The sequence below is a fragment of the Grammomys surdaster genome, unplaced genomic scaffold (assembly GCF_004785775.1).
Source record: "Grammomys surdaster isolate TR1022 unplaced genomic scaffold, NIH_TR_1.0 229, whole genome shotgun sequence".
NCBI classification, from domain to species: domain Eukaryota; kingdom Metazoa; phylum Chordata; class Mammalia; order Rodentia; family Muridae; genus Grammomys; species Grammomys surdaster.
In genome coordinates, this window is record NW_021604674.1 from 3925199 (window position 1) to 3944080 (window position 18882).

The following is an 18882-nucleotide window of genomic DNA, read 5'->3' on the forward strand; positions in this document are numbered from 1 at the left end:
GTTCACAGGAAGCACCACTATAAGGTTTTGCTTTGAGTGTGGTTGGAGCACCGGAAAGAAAATGCTTGACTTGCTGATGACCAGACAAAGGAAGCTGTGGGTACTGGAGTTGTGGGGAAGGGTGCTTGAAGCTGTGAAATTCCCAGATCGTCACCAGTGGGACATCCTCTTACACTCCTGAGATGCTTCCCACGCTAATGAAGCTTCAGTTTGCTTCCTGTAGGAATTGGTGCTACAACTCCAGTTAACTGGCATGGTGCTTGCAAAGCTTTTATTTTTGGCTCTTTGGAATTGTGTTTGGTCAGTGTCTTGTGCTTGGTCTCAATACTCTCAGGAGAATGGAATTCTCCACACAGACTCTGGAATGGAATGTGGAATCAGGAACAGAGGAAACACAGGCTGCTGCCAAAATGTGGCTCCCCATCCTTTTCGTTAGGTCTGAAGCCACTGCAGTTGCCACCCCTCTTGTTTTTCTTTTATCTCTAGGCAATTTGGTAGTTCTTTTAAATCATTGTCTTTGGTTGACATATGAAATATCCATGAGAAATTGCCTTCAGCCTTTGGGAGTTTTCTAGAACCTTCTACATAGAACACTGCTTTTAGATTCCAGCCATTAAGAGAGGACAATAAAAGGGGATTCCAAACCAATGCACTATATACAATACACCTTTTATTATATTCTGAAAGGGAGGTTCCCCATTTTATTATTTACCTATTAACTTATTATTAACAGAGCTCAAATAACTCTTGATTATTTGTTTTCCTAGCCCAGGCTACTCTAAAAAGCATTACTATAGGGGAGGACCAGGGTGCTGTTAGAAGTGGATGTACTGTCACTGCTGAAGTGATCATTGACATTGACCCGCACTGATAGAAAGGAAGGGAGCACAAGAATCACTCTGCATTAGAGAAGAACGGTCATCAAAATAAGCAAAATTGGTCTGAGAGATGGCTCAATGGTTAAGAGTGCTAGCTGCTCTTCCAGGGACCTGGGTTTGATTCCTAGCACTCCTACAGTGGATCACTATCTTCTGTAACTCCAGCTCCAGGGATTCCAATGCCCTCCATGGGCATCTGCAGGTTCTGCATGCATGTGGCACACAGGCAAACAAGCACCTATACATGTAAAAATCATTCACTCTTAAAAAAAAATCATTATTAAGGCCAATTAATGCCCTCCTTCCCAGCTTAGGAAGGTGAGTATATGGCTGAGAACAGAAATTCTTAAAGGACTTTGGTGACAGTCTGGGCTGCCCTTCATGTGTTAACAGAAAGCACATTGGGCCAGGTGTGATGGCACAAGCTTTTCATCTCAACACTGTGGGTGCAGAGGCAGGTGGACCTCTGTGGGTTCTAGTCTACATAGCAGGTTTCAAGTCAGCTGGGTCTGCCTAGTGAGACCCTGTCTTGAGGGTGGAAGAGATGGAGAGTGATTGGACTCTACGATGGCCTTTTTTTGAATAACTGATCTCAGTCATTCATTATAAAGTTTATAAGTCTAACCATGTTTATTGGATTAATTTGATTTAGGAAAGGCAATTCATAAATCCATATGCTTGGTATAATGAGGCTCTTTGAGCCTTCCAAATGAACATTTTATGAATATTTATAATTAAAAATGGATAAGATTAGTATTCTTGACTCTAAGTCAATCAATCAACATAGGATAGTGGAATAGTACTTAAAATTATGAATGAATTTTTCAGGACTGGTCACAATTTGTTAGTAACAATGACAGCCTTATTTGGCAATAGCTGTTCTGAATACTTTGTGAGGATCTGATCTAATTTAATATGATTTTTACATCTAATGTTTATCAAATGGAGTTGATAGCACCGTGTCATCTGTGGTTCAAATGAATCCGGTGATGACCCCAAAAGTTGAAAGGTTCTCTGGAAGTTTCTGTTGAAGATGTATTAGAGAGACTCATTTATGAATCAGGAGGTATTTATTGAGATACTATAACACCAACCACTGCTCTGGACATACAGCAAGGAAAAGCAAAATCCCCATGAGCTGAGCTTCTAATAGGAGTAAAGGGAGGGAGGCTCTTAGGAGGCTGTTTCTCTCTTGACAGCTCTTGCTTTTCTGTCCATAGTGAACTGCCCAGGACTTCAGCTTGGTAATTAGTAGTACTATGTTAAAGTTATAGGATCCTGACACCAAATCTTAACCATGTGCACCTTATTTTTAAATGGTGGTCATGGCAGGACCTCTTTAATTAGCTGTTCTGGGGCCTACGTAGAACTATGTCTCAGTGCTTGGCTCATTGTACACGACTGAAATGACGAGGTAATAGGAAGCATTGTGCAGTCAGTGGACCCCTAAGTACAGGTGTTCTTCCTATTGGAAGATTTCTGAAGGTGTGTTGGCCAGACCTAAAACATCGTTTTCTATAACTCAGATTCCAGAGAGACAGCTTTGGAAACAAAACTGTACAAAGTTGACTCCTTTTGGCCATTTCCTAAAGTGAAGACACAGTCCCTCTCTGTATAGAGGAACATGCTTTCTTCCTGAGTAAGGTCTGCTAGTGTGGTGTGTGTGGCTGCATTGTGCCTCTTAGGGCTCTCCAGTCCCTTTTTGTGTTTCCGTCGGCATCACGGCGTGGTCTTTACCTTCACTCTACTTATTTTATTCTGTTCTGGATCTGGACTCCATGCCCTGGTACTGGTTTCTTCTCGGCATCCCCTTTGCAAGAATCACATTGATAAAGTCACTCAGCAAGTGACTTTAAAATGTTAAGGTCATTTTATTCCAACCATCCCTGGCAGGCAGCACCTGTCACAAAGGGATGAGTGTAATTCTGTGGAGAGGATCATTAAGTGGCTGAAAGACACTTAATACAGCAGTGATCTTATTATATAAATCTTAAATCTATAAAAACTTAACAATGGCTAAATGCAGACTCTTGGGTTAGTTTCCTATTTTGTTTTGTTTTTACTTACAGGAATGTAAGCAAGACCTACAAGACATCCAAAACATGTCTTGAGTATGTCGAACACTATGCTTTTGTTTTTAGGACTGGCGTTAGAGTACAGAGCCTTTTCATGCTAGACAGTTGTTCTATCATGAACTCTAGCCCCAATCCTTTCTACAATTTTAAAAAATATATAATTGAGGTGCTGAGCATCGGGATACACACCTTTAATCATAGTAGTTGGGAGACAGAGACAGATGACAGACTTTGTGAGTTTGAGGTCAATCTGGTCTACATAATGAGTTGTGTGTGTCTGTGTGTGTGTGTGTTTATATGTGTGCATATGTTTGTATTTGTGAGTGCAAGCTCATACATGCAATAGTGTATATGTTCGGAGGTCGGAGGACAACCTTGGATGTTAGTTCTTGTTCTGCACTTTGTTTAATACAGATGAGGATCTTTTGTTGTTTGCCACTGTGTACACCAAGCTAACTGACCTGTGGGCTTCAAAGATTTTCCTGTCTCTGCCTCCAATCTTACCATAGGGACACTGGGATTACAGGCATGCATCTGTCTCTATGTGGGTTCTTTGAATTTGAACTCAGACCATCATGCTTGTCGCCTGCCAAGTTTTAATGAATTTATTTGGTTTTCTTGCTTACTGTCAGCTTCCCTATTGACATGGCACTTCTTTATGGATTGCCAGTAGTTTGGCTAGGCATGGGACATGTGCTCAGTAAATACAAATGGATGATTAAAGAACTGAAGGAGAGACGGAACACATGGCTATTTAGCAAGCTCAGTGGCTATATTGTGACATGTTTATTTTATCTCAAAAATAATATTGACCCATGTAGGGCAGTAGTCTGTCTTCTTTTCAGCACATTCTCTTACCACATTAATCAAGCGGGATAAAGTTTATATGCTTTTTCACTTTGTGATTTCAAAACTATAAATCTCCATATAAAGGAAACACTCTTGGTCATCCATTAGTCACTACTTGACTATTTTAAAAAGTAATTTAGCACAAGAAGGAAAAGCATGAATAACAACATCAGTGTTAATATCGCCGAGACCTCTTGCCAGGTAACATTGGGATCTTGAGTCCCACAACTGAGCTGTGTGACTGTGCGTAGGACAATAGAGTAAAGGAGGAGGATGCACGTGACTCTTAGGCTTGCCTTAGCCATTGACTAGCTGCATAATGTTAGCTATGTTTCTCATTTGTACAAGAAAATTAATCAAATTTAAGTTACCATGTGGGGTCAACACAGATGTGTCCAATACCTCACCTGGTGCCTGTTGTAGTGGCTGTTCACAGCAGTCATGTAACTGCCCCATGATTGTGTGAATTATCTGTCTGTTTTCCTAGTCTAGATCTACCGGTCTCTACATGGATTTGTGCGTTGCACAGTCTTGTGCATCTGTGGCTGCAACGGAATTGGAAATGGAGGATCTGGGAACAAGAATGGTTTCACTGAGAGGCTGGATGTAGGCAGAACACCAGCTAGGATGATAGGAACAAGTGAGCTAGGGTCTCCTTTGCTAGCTGGCTAATGGAGGCTTCTTCACATGGCAGTTGTTGCAAACCTTGAAGCAACAAGAGAGAGCAAACCCCATTACAAAAATATTTTTTTTAAGGTTCTGCTTGAGTAAGTTCACACTGGGGCAACAAATGGCAAGGCTAGCAAAGGTTAGTAAGGAGAGAATGCACAGCAAGTTTTATCGCTAGCACAGTCAGCACAGTCACCACTGTCCTGTCACCATTAGCGGGGTCCCAGATGCTCTTTTAATGTGTCATCTTTATCAAAGACCGTAATTCTCGTCTCAACTTTATGAGGCAGATATACCCATGTCCATATATTGCAGAGAAAATAACTGAGCTTCAGAATGCACAGCAGAGGCGCATCCAAGGAAAATCACACAACTAGGAGGCAGGGCAGAGAGTAGGAGTCAAAGCCATGCCCCAGAGCCTTAGTAAGTAATAAGTACTGCTCCACGACCCCCTCCTTTTTATAATGGGTTGATCTGGAAAGATATGGTGACTTGGTTTGGTAAAATCCATGATTATTACCGTATATCCTACCACTCTGTCCATATCCCAGCATTTTTCTAATAAACATTTTTAATTTGTTTATTGAATATTGGTATGACTGAGGCTCGTTAACTCAGATTCTCATTCTGGGCTTTGGTGGTGAGGGTGATAGAGAGGTGGCAGGTTAGATTTATTCTTAGAGCTCTTCACTTTCTATTTAAGGTGAGGAACAGGCTTTTTATTCTATTTTATTTTTTAACTAAAGTATAATTACATCATTCCCCCCCTCCAATCTCTTCCATGTACCGCCTTGCTCCCTCTCAAATTTATGGCTTCTTATTCTTTGTGTTTGTGGTGTGTGTGTGTGTGTGTGTGTAAGAAAAAGAGTGAGAGAGAGTGTGTCCACAAACATAAATATATAACCACAACCTGCTGAGTTCACTTTGGGTCATTTGCGTGTATTTGATCGGAGGAGTGACTACTTAGTACTGGATAACCAGTTAAGGGTTTCAGCCCTGAGGAAGACTGATTCTCCTGCTCCTAGCATTCCTTGATGCCTGTGATTTCTTTGGCTTGGTACTCTGTAAGATTTTCCACTTGTACACATGTTTATTGCTATCACCCGCCCTTGTTTAGATCTTTTTTTAATGTAGACATATTATTGAGATATCATGAGTGAAGCTTCCTTGTGATTTCTAGGAAACACAATCTCACAGAACCACAAATTCCTGGTTCTCCAGCTTTTTGGTTTTTTTTTTTTTTTTTTTTTTTTAGTCTTTTCATTCTCTTTTCTAAAATGTACCCTCAGCCTTTGGTGTAGGACTTGTGTTATAGATGTATCCATTTAGGCTAAGCAACCTATGATCAGTTGTTGTCTATCTTTTGACCAGTTGTGTTTTTCAATAATGTTCTCTGTCTGTTGCAAAGAGAAGTGTTTTTGATGAGGGATGAGAGGTACACTTACCTGTGGGTCAGGTGATAAGTATTTCGGATACATTTAGGATGTGTTGGTTTAGTAGAGTGCGAAGAATAGGTTCTCCTCTTAGATCCATGACCTCTCTAGCCCCATGTGGTTGGCTAGGTTTCTAATACCAGGTGTGATTTTCCTTCTGTTGAGTAAGCCTGAAGTCTAATTAAATAGCTGCCAATTACTGCTAAGATATAAGTGCCATTACAGTACTCTTAGGGATACTTTGCCATGCTGGTCATTGTTAGTTCATGGACACCAACAGCAAAATAAGACTATTGGTTGCTTCTCTACCTTGGCAGCTTGCATAGCACGGGGTGAAACCTTTTGGGAGTATGAACTGGCTTTCTCCATATACAGTCAGCAATTAACACAGGAAGAACACAGATTAGACACCCCAGAGAGGCTCCATGCATACTTATTATATAAATCTACACCCTCTCTATAAATCACTGAGGGAAGGGGCCACTACATATATATGATCAATAACCAGATATTGGAAAAATTTGGTAACTAAAGAGTGGTAGATTGGTGCTGACCAGTAAAACATTTTGCTCCGTATGACAGTAGAGAGTCCTGTCATGAGATGATTTGTGGGATTCTTAGTGCTGTGAGTCTATGTGCTATGAGTCTATGTGCTATGAGTCTTAGTGCTGTGAGTCTATGTGCTATAAGTCTATGTGCTATGAGTCTTAGTGCTGTGAGTCTATGTGCTACGAATCTATGTGCTGTGAGTCTATCCAGGTTTGAGGGGCTCCTGCAGCTTCTTGTGTACATATACACTTCACTGATATTGAGATACTGTTTGATGAAGCCAATCTGAATATAGCTCGAGGCTGTCACTTTGTGACTTTCCTATATTAGCTACTTATTGGTACTTTCTTATTGCATTGTGACTTTCCTGAAGGCATGGTAAAAGAAAGCCAGAGCAGGTGGAGACAGAAGTGTGGGATAATGAGAAAAGGAGTTGTGGGAGTGGGGAGAGTATGCCAGAGATTCCACCAGGATTGAGGAACTGGAAACAGGAAAAGTCTATTAGATTTGAACAAACTGTATTGTTCCAAGCTTCACCTGTAGACTAAGTGTTCTTTAGAAAATAATTATTGGTCAAATAACATGAGAAACACTCAAACATGCAGTTAATAAAAACAAAACAAATGTCTTTACAACATCTGTGGTTGTCGTTAATATTCTGTTGGGCAGATTAAATCTCCAGAAGTGGGTCTATTTACTATGTTCACGTTTTTGTGAACAAGAAGTTCATATGTCATGTCATTCTCTCAGTATTCTAAGGGTTTGAGAAAAGCACATTGGAAAATGTAGCAGGATGTTTATGCTGCTACATTATATTCGCGGTGGAGCTTGGTGATCAGGTAGTAGAAGAGGAGGTGGAGCTGGGAGAAAGAGGGGAAGGGGAGGGGAGAAAAAGAGGAGGGGGGGAGGGAGCAGCCATGGAGAACCACCGATGGGTTGAAAGCTGTCCTGGGTAGCAACTTCTATCAAAAGGTTAGATATTGGATAACAACTCTAATTGTGTGAGCATCTTGTTAACTGAGCATTTCTAAATATATAAATCCTTTAGATAATTATTAAGCTTTAAGAGTCTCATTTCTATGGAGTACTGTGAGGATGGCAGATATGTCTGGGATTCAGCCGAGCTTTGTGGATGCAGCCTGGTGGATTGGCAGAGCGACACTGGTATCTCGTGGGTGCCAGGGCCTGCACATCTAACTAGCTGGAGCCCTGGTCAGAGCCGAAGAGCAGCAGGAACATGGCGGCTGCTTGGGAACAAGCCGGACCGAGCATCATTTTCTAAATATCACCTCTACAGGAAAAGCTGAAGAAAGGACTAAATGAGTGGGCTATTAGTGGCCTATTATATGAGTGGGTATTTATGAAAGTATTATAATAGATATAGTTCATAAAGCAATGATTGTGGGCACAGTAAGCCTGTGGGGCAGCTTGGCATGAAAAGGAAGTAGGCAACCTATTCGTAACTGGGAACTGTCTGTTCATCTTTTTAAACAAAACTGTTTTAGCCTCATTCCTCTTTTGAGAACAAACAAATACCAAGTGTCAAGTGTTGCAACCTCTAACTGGTTGGAAGGAACTCTTTGGTATAACAGTTAAGGGTCTCTGTTATCAGGCTGTCTGGCCTTCCTCATTGCACAGTTAACTCCCCCCCACCTCTGCTCTGCACACCCTGCTTTATTCCCTATTGACAGGACAGTCTCCATTTTCCAGACTCATCTCTTGAGTCCTCTCTCTCATTACCTCCCTCACTCATTGCAATTAAAGTCATAGCTGATTTCTGAGGCTCAGGCAAGGCCTGCTTTTCCTATGGAGCCTTTCTTAGTTCTCACAAGGGATTCCTGTCCTTGAACGTCTGGACTATCTACTCCTGAAGAGCTTCTGGGGGGCTTCCTGTGGTGTGGATTGTCTGTATGGTTTGGTATGTAGGACAGCATGACAATGGAGATTGCCCTCCTTCTTTAAGGACATCAATGTCCAGGAAAAGACAGACATTGAGAAGAAAGTCATTTCCTGAGCTCTGCATTTCCCCAGATAGAGTTAGGATGACATTGTGTAGCCACATATAAAACACAGCAGTAACTAAATCATGCTGAATAACAGACTTGCTCTCTGTTAACAACCTCCCATCATTCCTTGAGGAGGAGTGCATTCTCTCCTAGAGACTTACCCAACTATATTGGGTGCTATTTCTTAACATAAAGTCAGGTATGCCACATGAGTTTCCTTAGTGAATCCCACAATGTCCCTAAGAACTGAGTATTTCGACCCCAATTTACAGAAAAGGATCCTGGCTCAAAACGTTCAAGTCGCTTACTTGTGTTGTGTTCAGGACAAGTTCTCTGGCCAGTCAAATAGAATCATATATCTATCCCCTATACATGATCTCAGACTCTGGATGCAATCCCAACACACAGTTCACTTGGACACACTGGTCTTCAGATCTCTAATGCAGAGAGTAAATCTAAGAATTCTCATTCTAACTCCAAGTGACAGGGGTGTATCAGCATGCATAAGAAATAAAAGTAGAAAACTGTTCATCTAGTTTGAATGCTGTGGGTGTTTGGTTTTATTGCAGGGTTTCATAAGGACCTAATACAGGGGTCTCTTAAGGGCCACAGTTAAAGGTAAAATTTAGAGCGTACAACACCATGAAGGGACATCCATTGCCACAAGTGCATTGCAGGCCTGTGATCTCTGTAAGATGAGAAGCTGTTTGATTTCCCCAGATCTGACACAGTAACTGTGAGCAAAGCAAAGCAAAGCATAGCAAGCTGTTCAAGGAATCACTATGAATTCACTGTCAAGTAGCATCCTTTCCTTCCTTCTCTACAAAGCTACAGATGTCCCTCAGTGTGACATTTTTTCCCATGTTGTTCACATACTATCTCAAAAACTCTAAAAGATTCCAGGACATCTCAGACAAACCAAGACCCTCCCTGCAATATTGTTGAACTCCATCATAGCCAGGTTTCTTCTTCAAAGCAATGTGGAAACACTGCAGTGCAAGCATAATGTTGTACCCTTTGCATTTACCCATATTTTCTGACACAGTGAATCACATTGAGTCATGTCTGTGTTCATGCATGTTGAACGACTACATTAGAATAGGCAGAAGACATGGTTGGTAATCTATTCTAATCAGATCATACTTGGTGAATACAAGTGATCAAAGAAGAAAGACTCAAGAAAATGACAGAACAGGAACACTGGGCAGAGTCTAACTCTTTAAATGTGGGAGAAGAGGGAGGAGGAAGAGAATAAAATCGTCAGAGGCTCCAATGCTACCTGATAGACAGGAAGAGTATACCCATAAGGGAGTCCTTCCCCATGACTCTTTCATCTTTGCCTTACTTTGTTCATGGAACAGAATTCCCTATGGAGGTCATATTGAGGCACAGATGGAAATAGGCAGACTCTGTCAGTCATGCAAGAGAGCCCAAAAGGATGAGGGAAAGATTTGTCCTTGTGGTTCTACAGGAGAGCATTTCTCTCCTGTGGAGGAGGAGAAATTTGAGCTGAATGTATTTTTGGTTGGTGCAACTCTAAGTGCTCTGTTTGATAGCAGAGTTGTTTGAATGGCCTATTTCATAACTACACAGAGCTTCTCCAAATAAATGGTGTCTGTAGAATGTTCAGGTTAATGCATGAGTGCAGAGCTCAAAGGTGTTTGTGCTTAGACCGGCTGAGCCTTCTTTCTTAATAAGTCATCTTGGCATTTTGTCAACAAGTTAATTTGCTTTTCTAAGAAACTAGATTAATACTTCCTGTGCTTTGTGCTATTCACAGATCTACAGTGCCGTGAGACGAGGGGAAGAAACAGAAGATACGGTTGGATCTCTTCTCCACTGTTCCACACAGCTCCCAACCTCTGAGGCAGCCCATGGAAGGATTGGAGGGGGTCCCTGCTTAAAGCAATGTGTACGAGACATCGAATGTGAGTACCGTGCCACCCTCCAAAGGACGTCCATAGCTCAGTACATCACTGGTTCTCTCCTAGAGGCAACCACATCTTTAGGAGCAAGAAGCGGCCTTCTCAGTTCCTTTGGAGGTTCCACTGGACGAATAATGTTGAAAGGTAATTTCATTTTTAATTTTTCATATTTGCTTTTAGAGAATAGGCTCAGAATTTAATGGAAAATTGTCATAACCTCTAAGAAGATGAAGCAAATGTAGCTATTTTAAGTAAACAGAAAAGTTAAATCCCCTAAGACTTAAACAAATAAGTATTAATATTTTAAAGTTCATTTTTTCAAAAATACTAGATGGCTAAAATTCTACCTTTGATTTATTTTTTGTATTTTATTTTTATTTTGCATGTGAGGATGAGTGAGTGCATGAGTGTTACAGCTGCATGTCTGGAGGTCAGAGAACAACCTGTAAGATCTTTGTTCTATCCTTCCATCATATGGGTTCCAGTGATTGGACTCAGGTCTTCAGGCTTCATAGCAAGCACCTTTCCAAATGGGCCATCTCATTGGTCTTTAAAATGTAAACACACACACACACACACACACACACACACACACACACACGGTAATTTCTCCTCACAATAATCCATGAGAGATGTCAATTAGTCTGACAAGATGCTAGCAAGTAGGTAGGTTGGGAGCAGAATAAAACCTAGATATTCTTCACATAGAGAACCAATAGTTTTCTGCTGACAAGAAAAGAACCATTCTTCAAAGTGCCCATTGTAAAGGCCCAGAAAGGCAGGGGTAGCTCAGAGAAATGGGAGACAATGGGAAACAGAGTCCTGAGCATCCAAACTTCCTGTGACTTCATGAGATACACAGGCAGGCAGGTCAGAAATGGCAGTGTGCTAGAGAACCTCAGAGACTTGCTCACTACACAGCTGTCACAAACTGCTTGGCAGCCTTCCCTGGCAGGAAGCTCCCAGCCAGACAGGGACCATGCAAGGTTGTGTTCCACTGCCTGGGGGCTGCCCAAGAGCTCCATCTGACATCCGGCTGCTCTGTCAGAGAGTGGCATTGCCCCTCTACCATGGGCCCTCAGACCAGGGCAAGCTGCCGGCTAGTAACGTTGCTCCTTGATCTTCAGCCTGCCATGTTCTACCCTCACGTTTACCCTTGGCAGCCCTCATAGCACTTCCTCCTGGTATACCATACTGAGTGCTATGTTGGATGGTTTTCTGCTATTACCTTAACTTGTGAGGATTGACTTCAAATGAGGAATAGAAGGAAACACACACTATGTGGTAATAGGAATTTGAAACAGTACTATTGAGAAAGTTGGTGCTAGTGATATATCTCCACCCTCGTGGAACATACACTGTCTGTCTACACAGTAAGGAATCCCCACCACTACCAGCATAGGATCGAAGGTTTCTCAGCTCTGATGTGCCCCCAGACACTAGCAAGTCAACATTTTCCATGGTGCTCTTCCCAAGACATTAAGCCAAGATTAGCATGTGGAATTGGCCTGGTTTCAATGCTTTTGACTGCACCGAAGGACCTCACGTGAATTCACCATCCCAACCTTACCACACACCGTGCACCCTGTAGACTGAAGGTGTTATAGAAGATCCCCCCAAAGTGCTGTCAGTCAGCTTGCTTGCTGTGTATTTACAAGGAGGCAAGATTTGTATGCATGAAATAGTTAAAGACTAATATGCAATAGTGGTGAGTATTATATAAGGACTGTAAAAGACTCTAAGTGCTCAAAAGGTGGAGTTTTGTCAGACAGATGACTCGGCCTGAAATAAAAGAAAAGTCAATACAAGCTACTTTCTTTCTTCTTCCAGAATATCTAGGGTCCCAAGTATGGCAGGAATGCAAACTGTCCCATAGGCCTGTGAAAGTAAAACATTATATTGTACAACAGCAAATGCATGCATTTTTCGTTGATTTAAATTTCCAAAGTAAGGCTAGTGTGGTCTACAAAGAGAGTTCCAGGCCAGTTATGGCTACATTGTGAGACCCTGACTCAAAAATTATATTTAGTTTTGTTTAAAAAGTAATATTTATAAAAGTTGACTTTAACTCTTAACTAAAAAAAAAAAAGTAATATTTAAAGAAGAAAACACAAACACACAGAACTTCATAAGCACAAGGTATTGTCAGAATCTGCAGGCTCCTCATCTTGGGTAGAAGGTTTGGCACCACCAGTGATTCAGTGAATCTGGAGGAGGTGTCTGAGTGCTCTCCTTCAGTTGGCCACTTCTTTTATTGTTCAGTATGTGCTCTGTGGCATGAAGTTGGTCAGTAGCTTTCAAGTTTAAATGGCTAATGAAAGACTGATCATAAAGATCAAGGGATATGCACTTAAAAGGCTGAGGCACAAAGATATTTAGTTTGAGACCAGCCTCAGCTCCATACAAGACCCTGCCTAAAGAAAACAGAAGAAACCGGTAAAGAATGCATTCCACATATTCAGTTTCCAGATTTCAAACAGATTGTGTTCTCTAAGTTCATTTCTCAGGAGCTATCTGAACCTTTGGACACTCTCTCAGAGAAGGATCACTAAGTATAGTTTGGTTCCTAGATTTTAGTTCTCAGAATCCCTTCAATCTTTACACAACAGAAAACTACACACTCTAACTCAGGATGCTGAAAGTTGGTCCAGCAGGGTGTTGGGTGGGAAACATCAGAAGTGGGTTCAATGGCATTTCCTGTCAAGAAGAAATTATTTTCACTAAAGATGAATGAAGAGTTAAGTCTTACTGGACTTTGGGATGTACTTTCAGCCAGTTCTGAGATTTTACATGACAGCAGCTCTTGTTCTTGGTCATGGTTGCCAGCATTTCGATGCTCATACCTAGATAGAAGAACTGGAAAATTCCCCAGTTACTTTTAAAGAATGGAACAGAGTGGGAGAGACGACAAAGCACAAGACCTTTTCCCCAGAGAGACAAGGGAAGGAAGAGAGTCAAAGGATGACCTCTCCAAGGGAGAATTCATGTTTGAAGTCTGTGAAAATTAACTAGGGGTGGGGGGGGAGGTGGAAACAAAGGAGGAGACAGAAAATTCCACTTGGATGAGGCACATGGTCTTGGTGGTAGAGGCAGAAAGTGGAATGGCAATTATAGAAGCCGAGGCAACAGCAGATGAGAAGGTAGTGGGCAGTTTCTGTTTTCTAAGAGGACAGTTCTGGTGATGGGTAGTGAAGAGGCTGTGTGGATGTACTTAACACCCATGAACACCATTCAAAAATGTTAGGGAAGAATCTCTAACGTTTTGGATATTTTATCACAAGTAAAGAGAGAAACTGAAGTGGGTGCAGGGAAGGCTCATGCTGTGCCAGTCATTCTTCCCAGGTCTACCTGAGCTTATGAAGATCTGTAGAATCACTTTCTAGAAGTGGTTTTGGTTACAGATGGGGATTGCAGCAACCTGAAGGAAAAAACAGGGGGAAAGGCTGTCTAGAAGCTTACCGTCATCATCATGCCCAAGTCAGGAGATGCTCACACAGAGCTCTGCAGCCTTGCAGCTTTGCCATAGCTTATGGGATGGTCTGAAGGTGGCCAACAACCAGAATGTAAGCAAAGCTGGCTATTTTTTTAAAGTGTCTGACTGTGTCTATGTATGAGCTTATACATATGTGTGTATGCAGGTGTTCTTGTCTGTGCACATGTGCAGAGGCATTAGGTGTCCTATGTCACTGAGGCAGAGTCTTTCCCTGAATCTGAGTCTTTCATGTTTTGGGCCAGGCTGGAAGTCAGAAGGTCACAGCAATACTCGTATCTCCATACTTCTTCAGAGCCTGGGTGATAGACATGTTCTTGATGCTGAGATTGCTGCATGGGTGCTGGGATCTGAACTTCACTCCTCACAATTTTGCAATGTGATAGTTGGCTTTAATGTCAACTTGGTACATGCTTAGAGTCACATGGGAAGAGGAAACCTCAATTGAGAGCATCTTCTTGATTGTTGTTTGATATGGGAGGGCTCAGTCTACTGTGGGTGGTACCACTCCTGGGAATATGGTCCTGGATTGTAGAAGAAGCAGGTTGAGCAAGCCACAGAGAGCAAGCCAGTTAACAACATTGCTCCACGGTCTCTGCTTTAGTTCCTGACTCCAGGTTCCTGCCTCAGCTTCCCTCAATGGTAGAATGTGATATGGAAGTGTTATGTAAAATAAACCATTTCCTCTGCAGGGTGCTTGTGAACATGGTGTTTATCACCGTAATGGGAAGCAAACTAAGTTTCAGAGTAATTGCTCCTAACTGTTGGGCCATCTCTCCATGCCCTCAAGAGATGTGTTCTGATATAAAGCATTGATCAGCCAGGATATGACCTTACTTGCAAGAGTGAGTTGTTTCCAGATGGACAAGGACAGAACCTATGCTCTAGTAGAGTGACTTCTACTAGTTTGACCCAGTTAATCTCTCTCACTTCCTGTCCATTTGTCACCCCGTCTCCCACTAGCCTCGTTAGAATCTTTTCCCGGGTTAACACGGTGGGAATGGCAGTCAAAAGAATCTTTAGCTTTAATAAACTCACACAGTATCCAAGCGGGATGGCATCTGTGGGTATGAACTTGTAACCCCAGCCCTTGAGAGGCCCAGGCAGGAGGATGGCAAGTTGGAAGCTGGCCTGGGCAGTAATAAAAGACTTGTCTCTCCCAAAGCAGAACAAAGACAAAAATATCCCCATAAGACAAAATAAAAATGGAGAGAAAGAGTAAAGTAATCCATAGAAATATGCAGTGCTGAGCCAGAAAAAATAAAGATGTGGTGGTGAGAATTTCACAACTAACACAATTGAATGTTCTGACATGTGCACATGGCACCCACTGATAGAATGCACAGTGCCGCAAACACAGTTTTTCCATCTTACATTGTTAAGTTTGTAAGTGACAAGATTAAATATCACAGTTAACCAGTTCAGAGTGTAGTTACTGACAGTTAAAGTATGTACTGGGAAGGAGAAGCTCCACTGTTCATTTTTAATAATTTTGCATGTGTCTGTACATCTGGGATTAACTATTTAAGGTATAGCTAGGCTAGAACAGTGACATCAAAAACAAAGCATGCCTTACAGATTGACTCTTGCTTGAAAATAGAGGGTATTTTGCTTGTGACAGAAAAGTCTGACACATTTTCAAATTACATATATAGTTTTTACTGCATAACTATGTCCTACCAGGTTCTTTTTCAAGAGTTAATAGCTTTGAATATTAAAACCAGAAATCATCGTAGGAAAGCACACACATGTGAAGCAGACTACAGCTCATAAATAGCTCTGTTTATAACGGCCGTCTCACTTGACTTCCTCCTAATCAAAACAGTTAGCCCTTGCATGCCTACCAGGCTGAGAAGGTATGCACATAGCTCCAATTCCAGGATTTTCTGTTTGTTTAAAGAAACGTCTTGACTTATTAGTTTTGCTACCTTGAAATTATTTGGTGGATAAAAATATACCTTAATGTGATGCTGAGTATATTTCTATAGCAGTTAATTAATTAAGAAATATTAATTAGCTGCCCACTGTGGCCTAGAATCGTGTCAACAACTATGGGAAGAATGCAGATACATGAGGCAGTCTGCAGCTTGTAGACTAACATTTCCCATTCCAGAGAAAACGTAATGCTTGGTCTCAGGCCAGCTGAAGTAGTCCTTACCACCCTAAGTGAGAAAGCGCTGGGCTGCTGAACTGAAATGGAGCCATACGTCATAATATCAGGATGTTTGATGGGCATGTGACAACATGCCTCTCCTGTGGGGCCCCGGTTAGTTAGGTACCATTCAAAGAACAGAATCCACACACAGGGAAACCTCAGCATCTGGCCAGCCAGCTATGATCCAGGAGGGAGGGTGCCAACAGATGGGGCCCCTAACCTGAGAGGGGCAGCATGCTGTAGTTGGCTCTTACTCATCTTCATTTTACCCCCAGAAATTACTTTATGGAAAGAAAACATTCTGTTCTGTATCTCAGTGAAAGTGTTGGCACAGTGGGAAGAAGGACAGAAGGCAGCAGGTCGGATAACAGAATCCTTTGAGTTCTAAGCAGGGAACCCAGAAAGGTGATTGGTAAGAAACCGTAGTGCCAAAGCAGCACTAAGGGTTTCAAATTAAAATGTTATCTCATCCACCAGAGTCATCTGAGATGGTACACCAAGATCTAATCTAACAGTGACTAGATGCAAAGGCTTCCCCCACCCCCCTCAAAACTTGCTAAATAGTGAAAGTGAAAACAGTTCTAAAAGATGAATTTTCATGGTCACCAATTAAATGTTAAAACAAACAAACAAACACCATCCAGAATAAAGGAGAGGCAAATGTAATCAGGAAAGGAATCCAGAGGCTGGATTTCACCAGAGGAATCAAGAACTGTTTCTGAACTATGAACTAAAGAGAGAACTTAAGAATAGTGTTTGAAGCTGAAAGACTCAATAGATAAGCAAGGCTAGACAATGCAGCTTAAAGTGATCGGGAGAATGGGTCAAATCTCCCATCCAAGTGGTTACGGCCAAGAGAGGCCGTTCATGGGCCATCTACATTGATACGCCATTTCCATGCACACACATTACACTCGGAATTTTGAAAAGAGGCCAGTGTGAAGCCTCTCATCTCCAGCACGCCCATTGTCAGTGGTTGTGATGAAGACCCTTTGGGCTTCACATTCAGGTGAAATCAGAGGAGAGGAGACACAGAGGCTTTGTTGAAGTGAGGTGATGAGAGGTGCACAAGCGTGAGTGTTACTTTGGGCTCTCTTGGTCCTGTTGGGTCTATCAGTCTCTGACTTCTGCTGCTGTCTGGACGGCATTGAACTGGAGCCTCACTATCTGGGGTTTGAGTCCCTGCGTCAGTGGTCTTACTTAAAAGAGCTCTACTTCTCTCAACTTCAGTTTCTACATCGCTAAAGTGGAAACCAGACCGATAAACCTAGTTGTTTTCAGAGCTGGGTGTGATAATGTGTACAAGGAACTCAGTATCTGGTAAGTCTTCAATCAGTCTTGAGACAGTAACTGTCACCGTTGGGGATGAGGATGCTGCTGCCACTCTTTATTAGGGTACCTCACCTGCCACCCCTTTACCAAGTCCACTAACTCTCCTGTGAGCTTAGTCAGACCATTCACAGAGAAGAATAATGCCTCCTGGGTTTTCCTGGCTGTGGGCCCTTTCACTAGCAACTTAAAGGACACCTAAGAGGACGTTGTCCAGTGGCTTCTGGCAGCCACTTGTAACTTCATTAGATTGTTCTCAGTTTTCATGCATTTAGCCATTCATTCATCTGTTTACTTATTATTTATTGAACACCTTCTCTGTACCAAAACGACAGCAGTAAACAAGATGTGGCCTTTTACTTTCAAGGCAGTGGAGGAGATGAACAAATGAAAAATAAGCATATACCTTTAGCACAGTTAAGGGTTGTATCTGAAAGACGTAAAGCACATAGGGGCACAGAGGAAAGTCCACGATCTGTGTCGAGTGAAGTATGAGGATTCTAAAACTACTTGAGAGCCTAAAGAAATGTGAATAGGGCTTATCAAGGGGCAGGGGCAACCTCTGACCTACACTAGGGAACTTTTTTGTTTCTACTTAATTCTCTGACTATCTGTTCCCACAACAGTGGAAAATGTACTACACATTCACTGCTGGCATTGGGAGCTGTGCTGGCTAGGTCTTATGTCAGCTTGACACAGGCTAGAGTCATCTGGGAAGAAGGAACCTCCATTGAGAAAGTGCCCTGAAACAGACTGTCCTGTGCATAATGACGCCTGGGGTGCGTTTTCTTGGTAGGTGATTGATATGGGAGAGTCTATCCCACATCGAGCAGTGCCAACCATGGGTGGATGGTCCTCGATGGTACAAGAAAGCAGGCTGAGCAATTAGGAGGAGAAAGCCAGTAAGCAATATTCTGCTAGAGTTTCTGCATCAGTTCCTGCCTCCAGGTTCTGCCTTGAGCTCCTGCCCTGATTTCCCTAAGGGATAGAATGGGGCCTGAGCGCTATAAGGTGAAGTAAACCGTTTCCATGCATTGTTATGGTGTTTTAGCACAACAACAGAAACCTTCACGAAGACAGAAGATGAGTCTAAAATTTGTCATTGGCACAAAATTTAGCATTCAAGTTAAAATTTGTGTTGTATATTTTAGTGACAGTAACTTACTCATTACAGTAAACATTAAATGAGTTGTTTGGTGTTTACTACATGAAATTATTTCTTTTTTGAGTTGTCAAATTGTTTTAAAGGATTAGAGCTCACTTAAATCGGGTATGAAAATTCTTGTCCATGGGAATCCTTATAAAACAAAATGGAGTATGTTTATAATCTGTTTATAATGGGAATGTGAGTCAGTAGCAGATAATTGAGAAAAACTTCAAGAGAGCCTGAGTCATAAAGTTTAAACTTCAGTCAAAACTGAATCTTGAGTAAATAATGAAGAAATCAGTAATACCGTTAAATTGAGAGTGCTTTGTTTTGTTTACCTGAATTCTAACAGAACATATTTAACTATGTGTGTGCAG

General features: G+C 41.9%; 1 protein-coding gene across 1 annotated transcript in view; it reads left to right on the forward strand.

Annotated features, from left to right (window-relative positions):
* The window catches only part of Plce1 (phospholipase C epsilon 1), a 248841-nt gene that overhangs the window by 81917 nt on the left and 148042 nt on the right, over positions 1–18882 (forward strand). The window contains exon 2 of the mRNA XM_028773472.1: positions 10240–10528. Coding sequence (XP_028629305.1) covers positions 10240–10528 — 289 coding nt within the window. The remainder of the gene's footprint in view (positions 1–10239; positions 10529–18882) is intronic.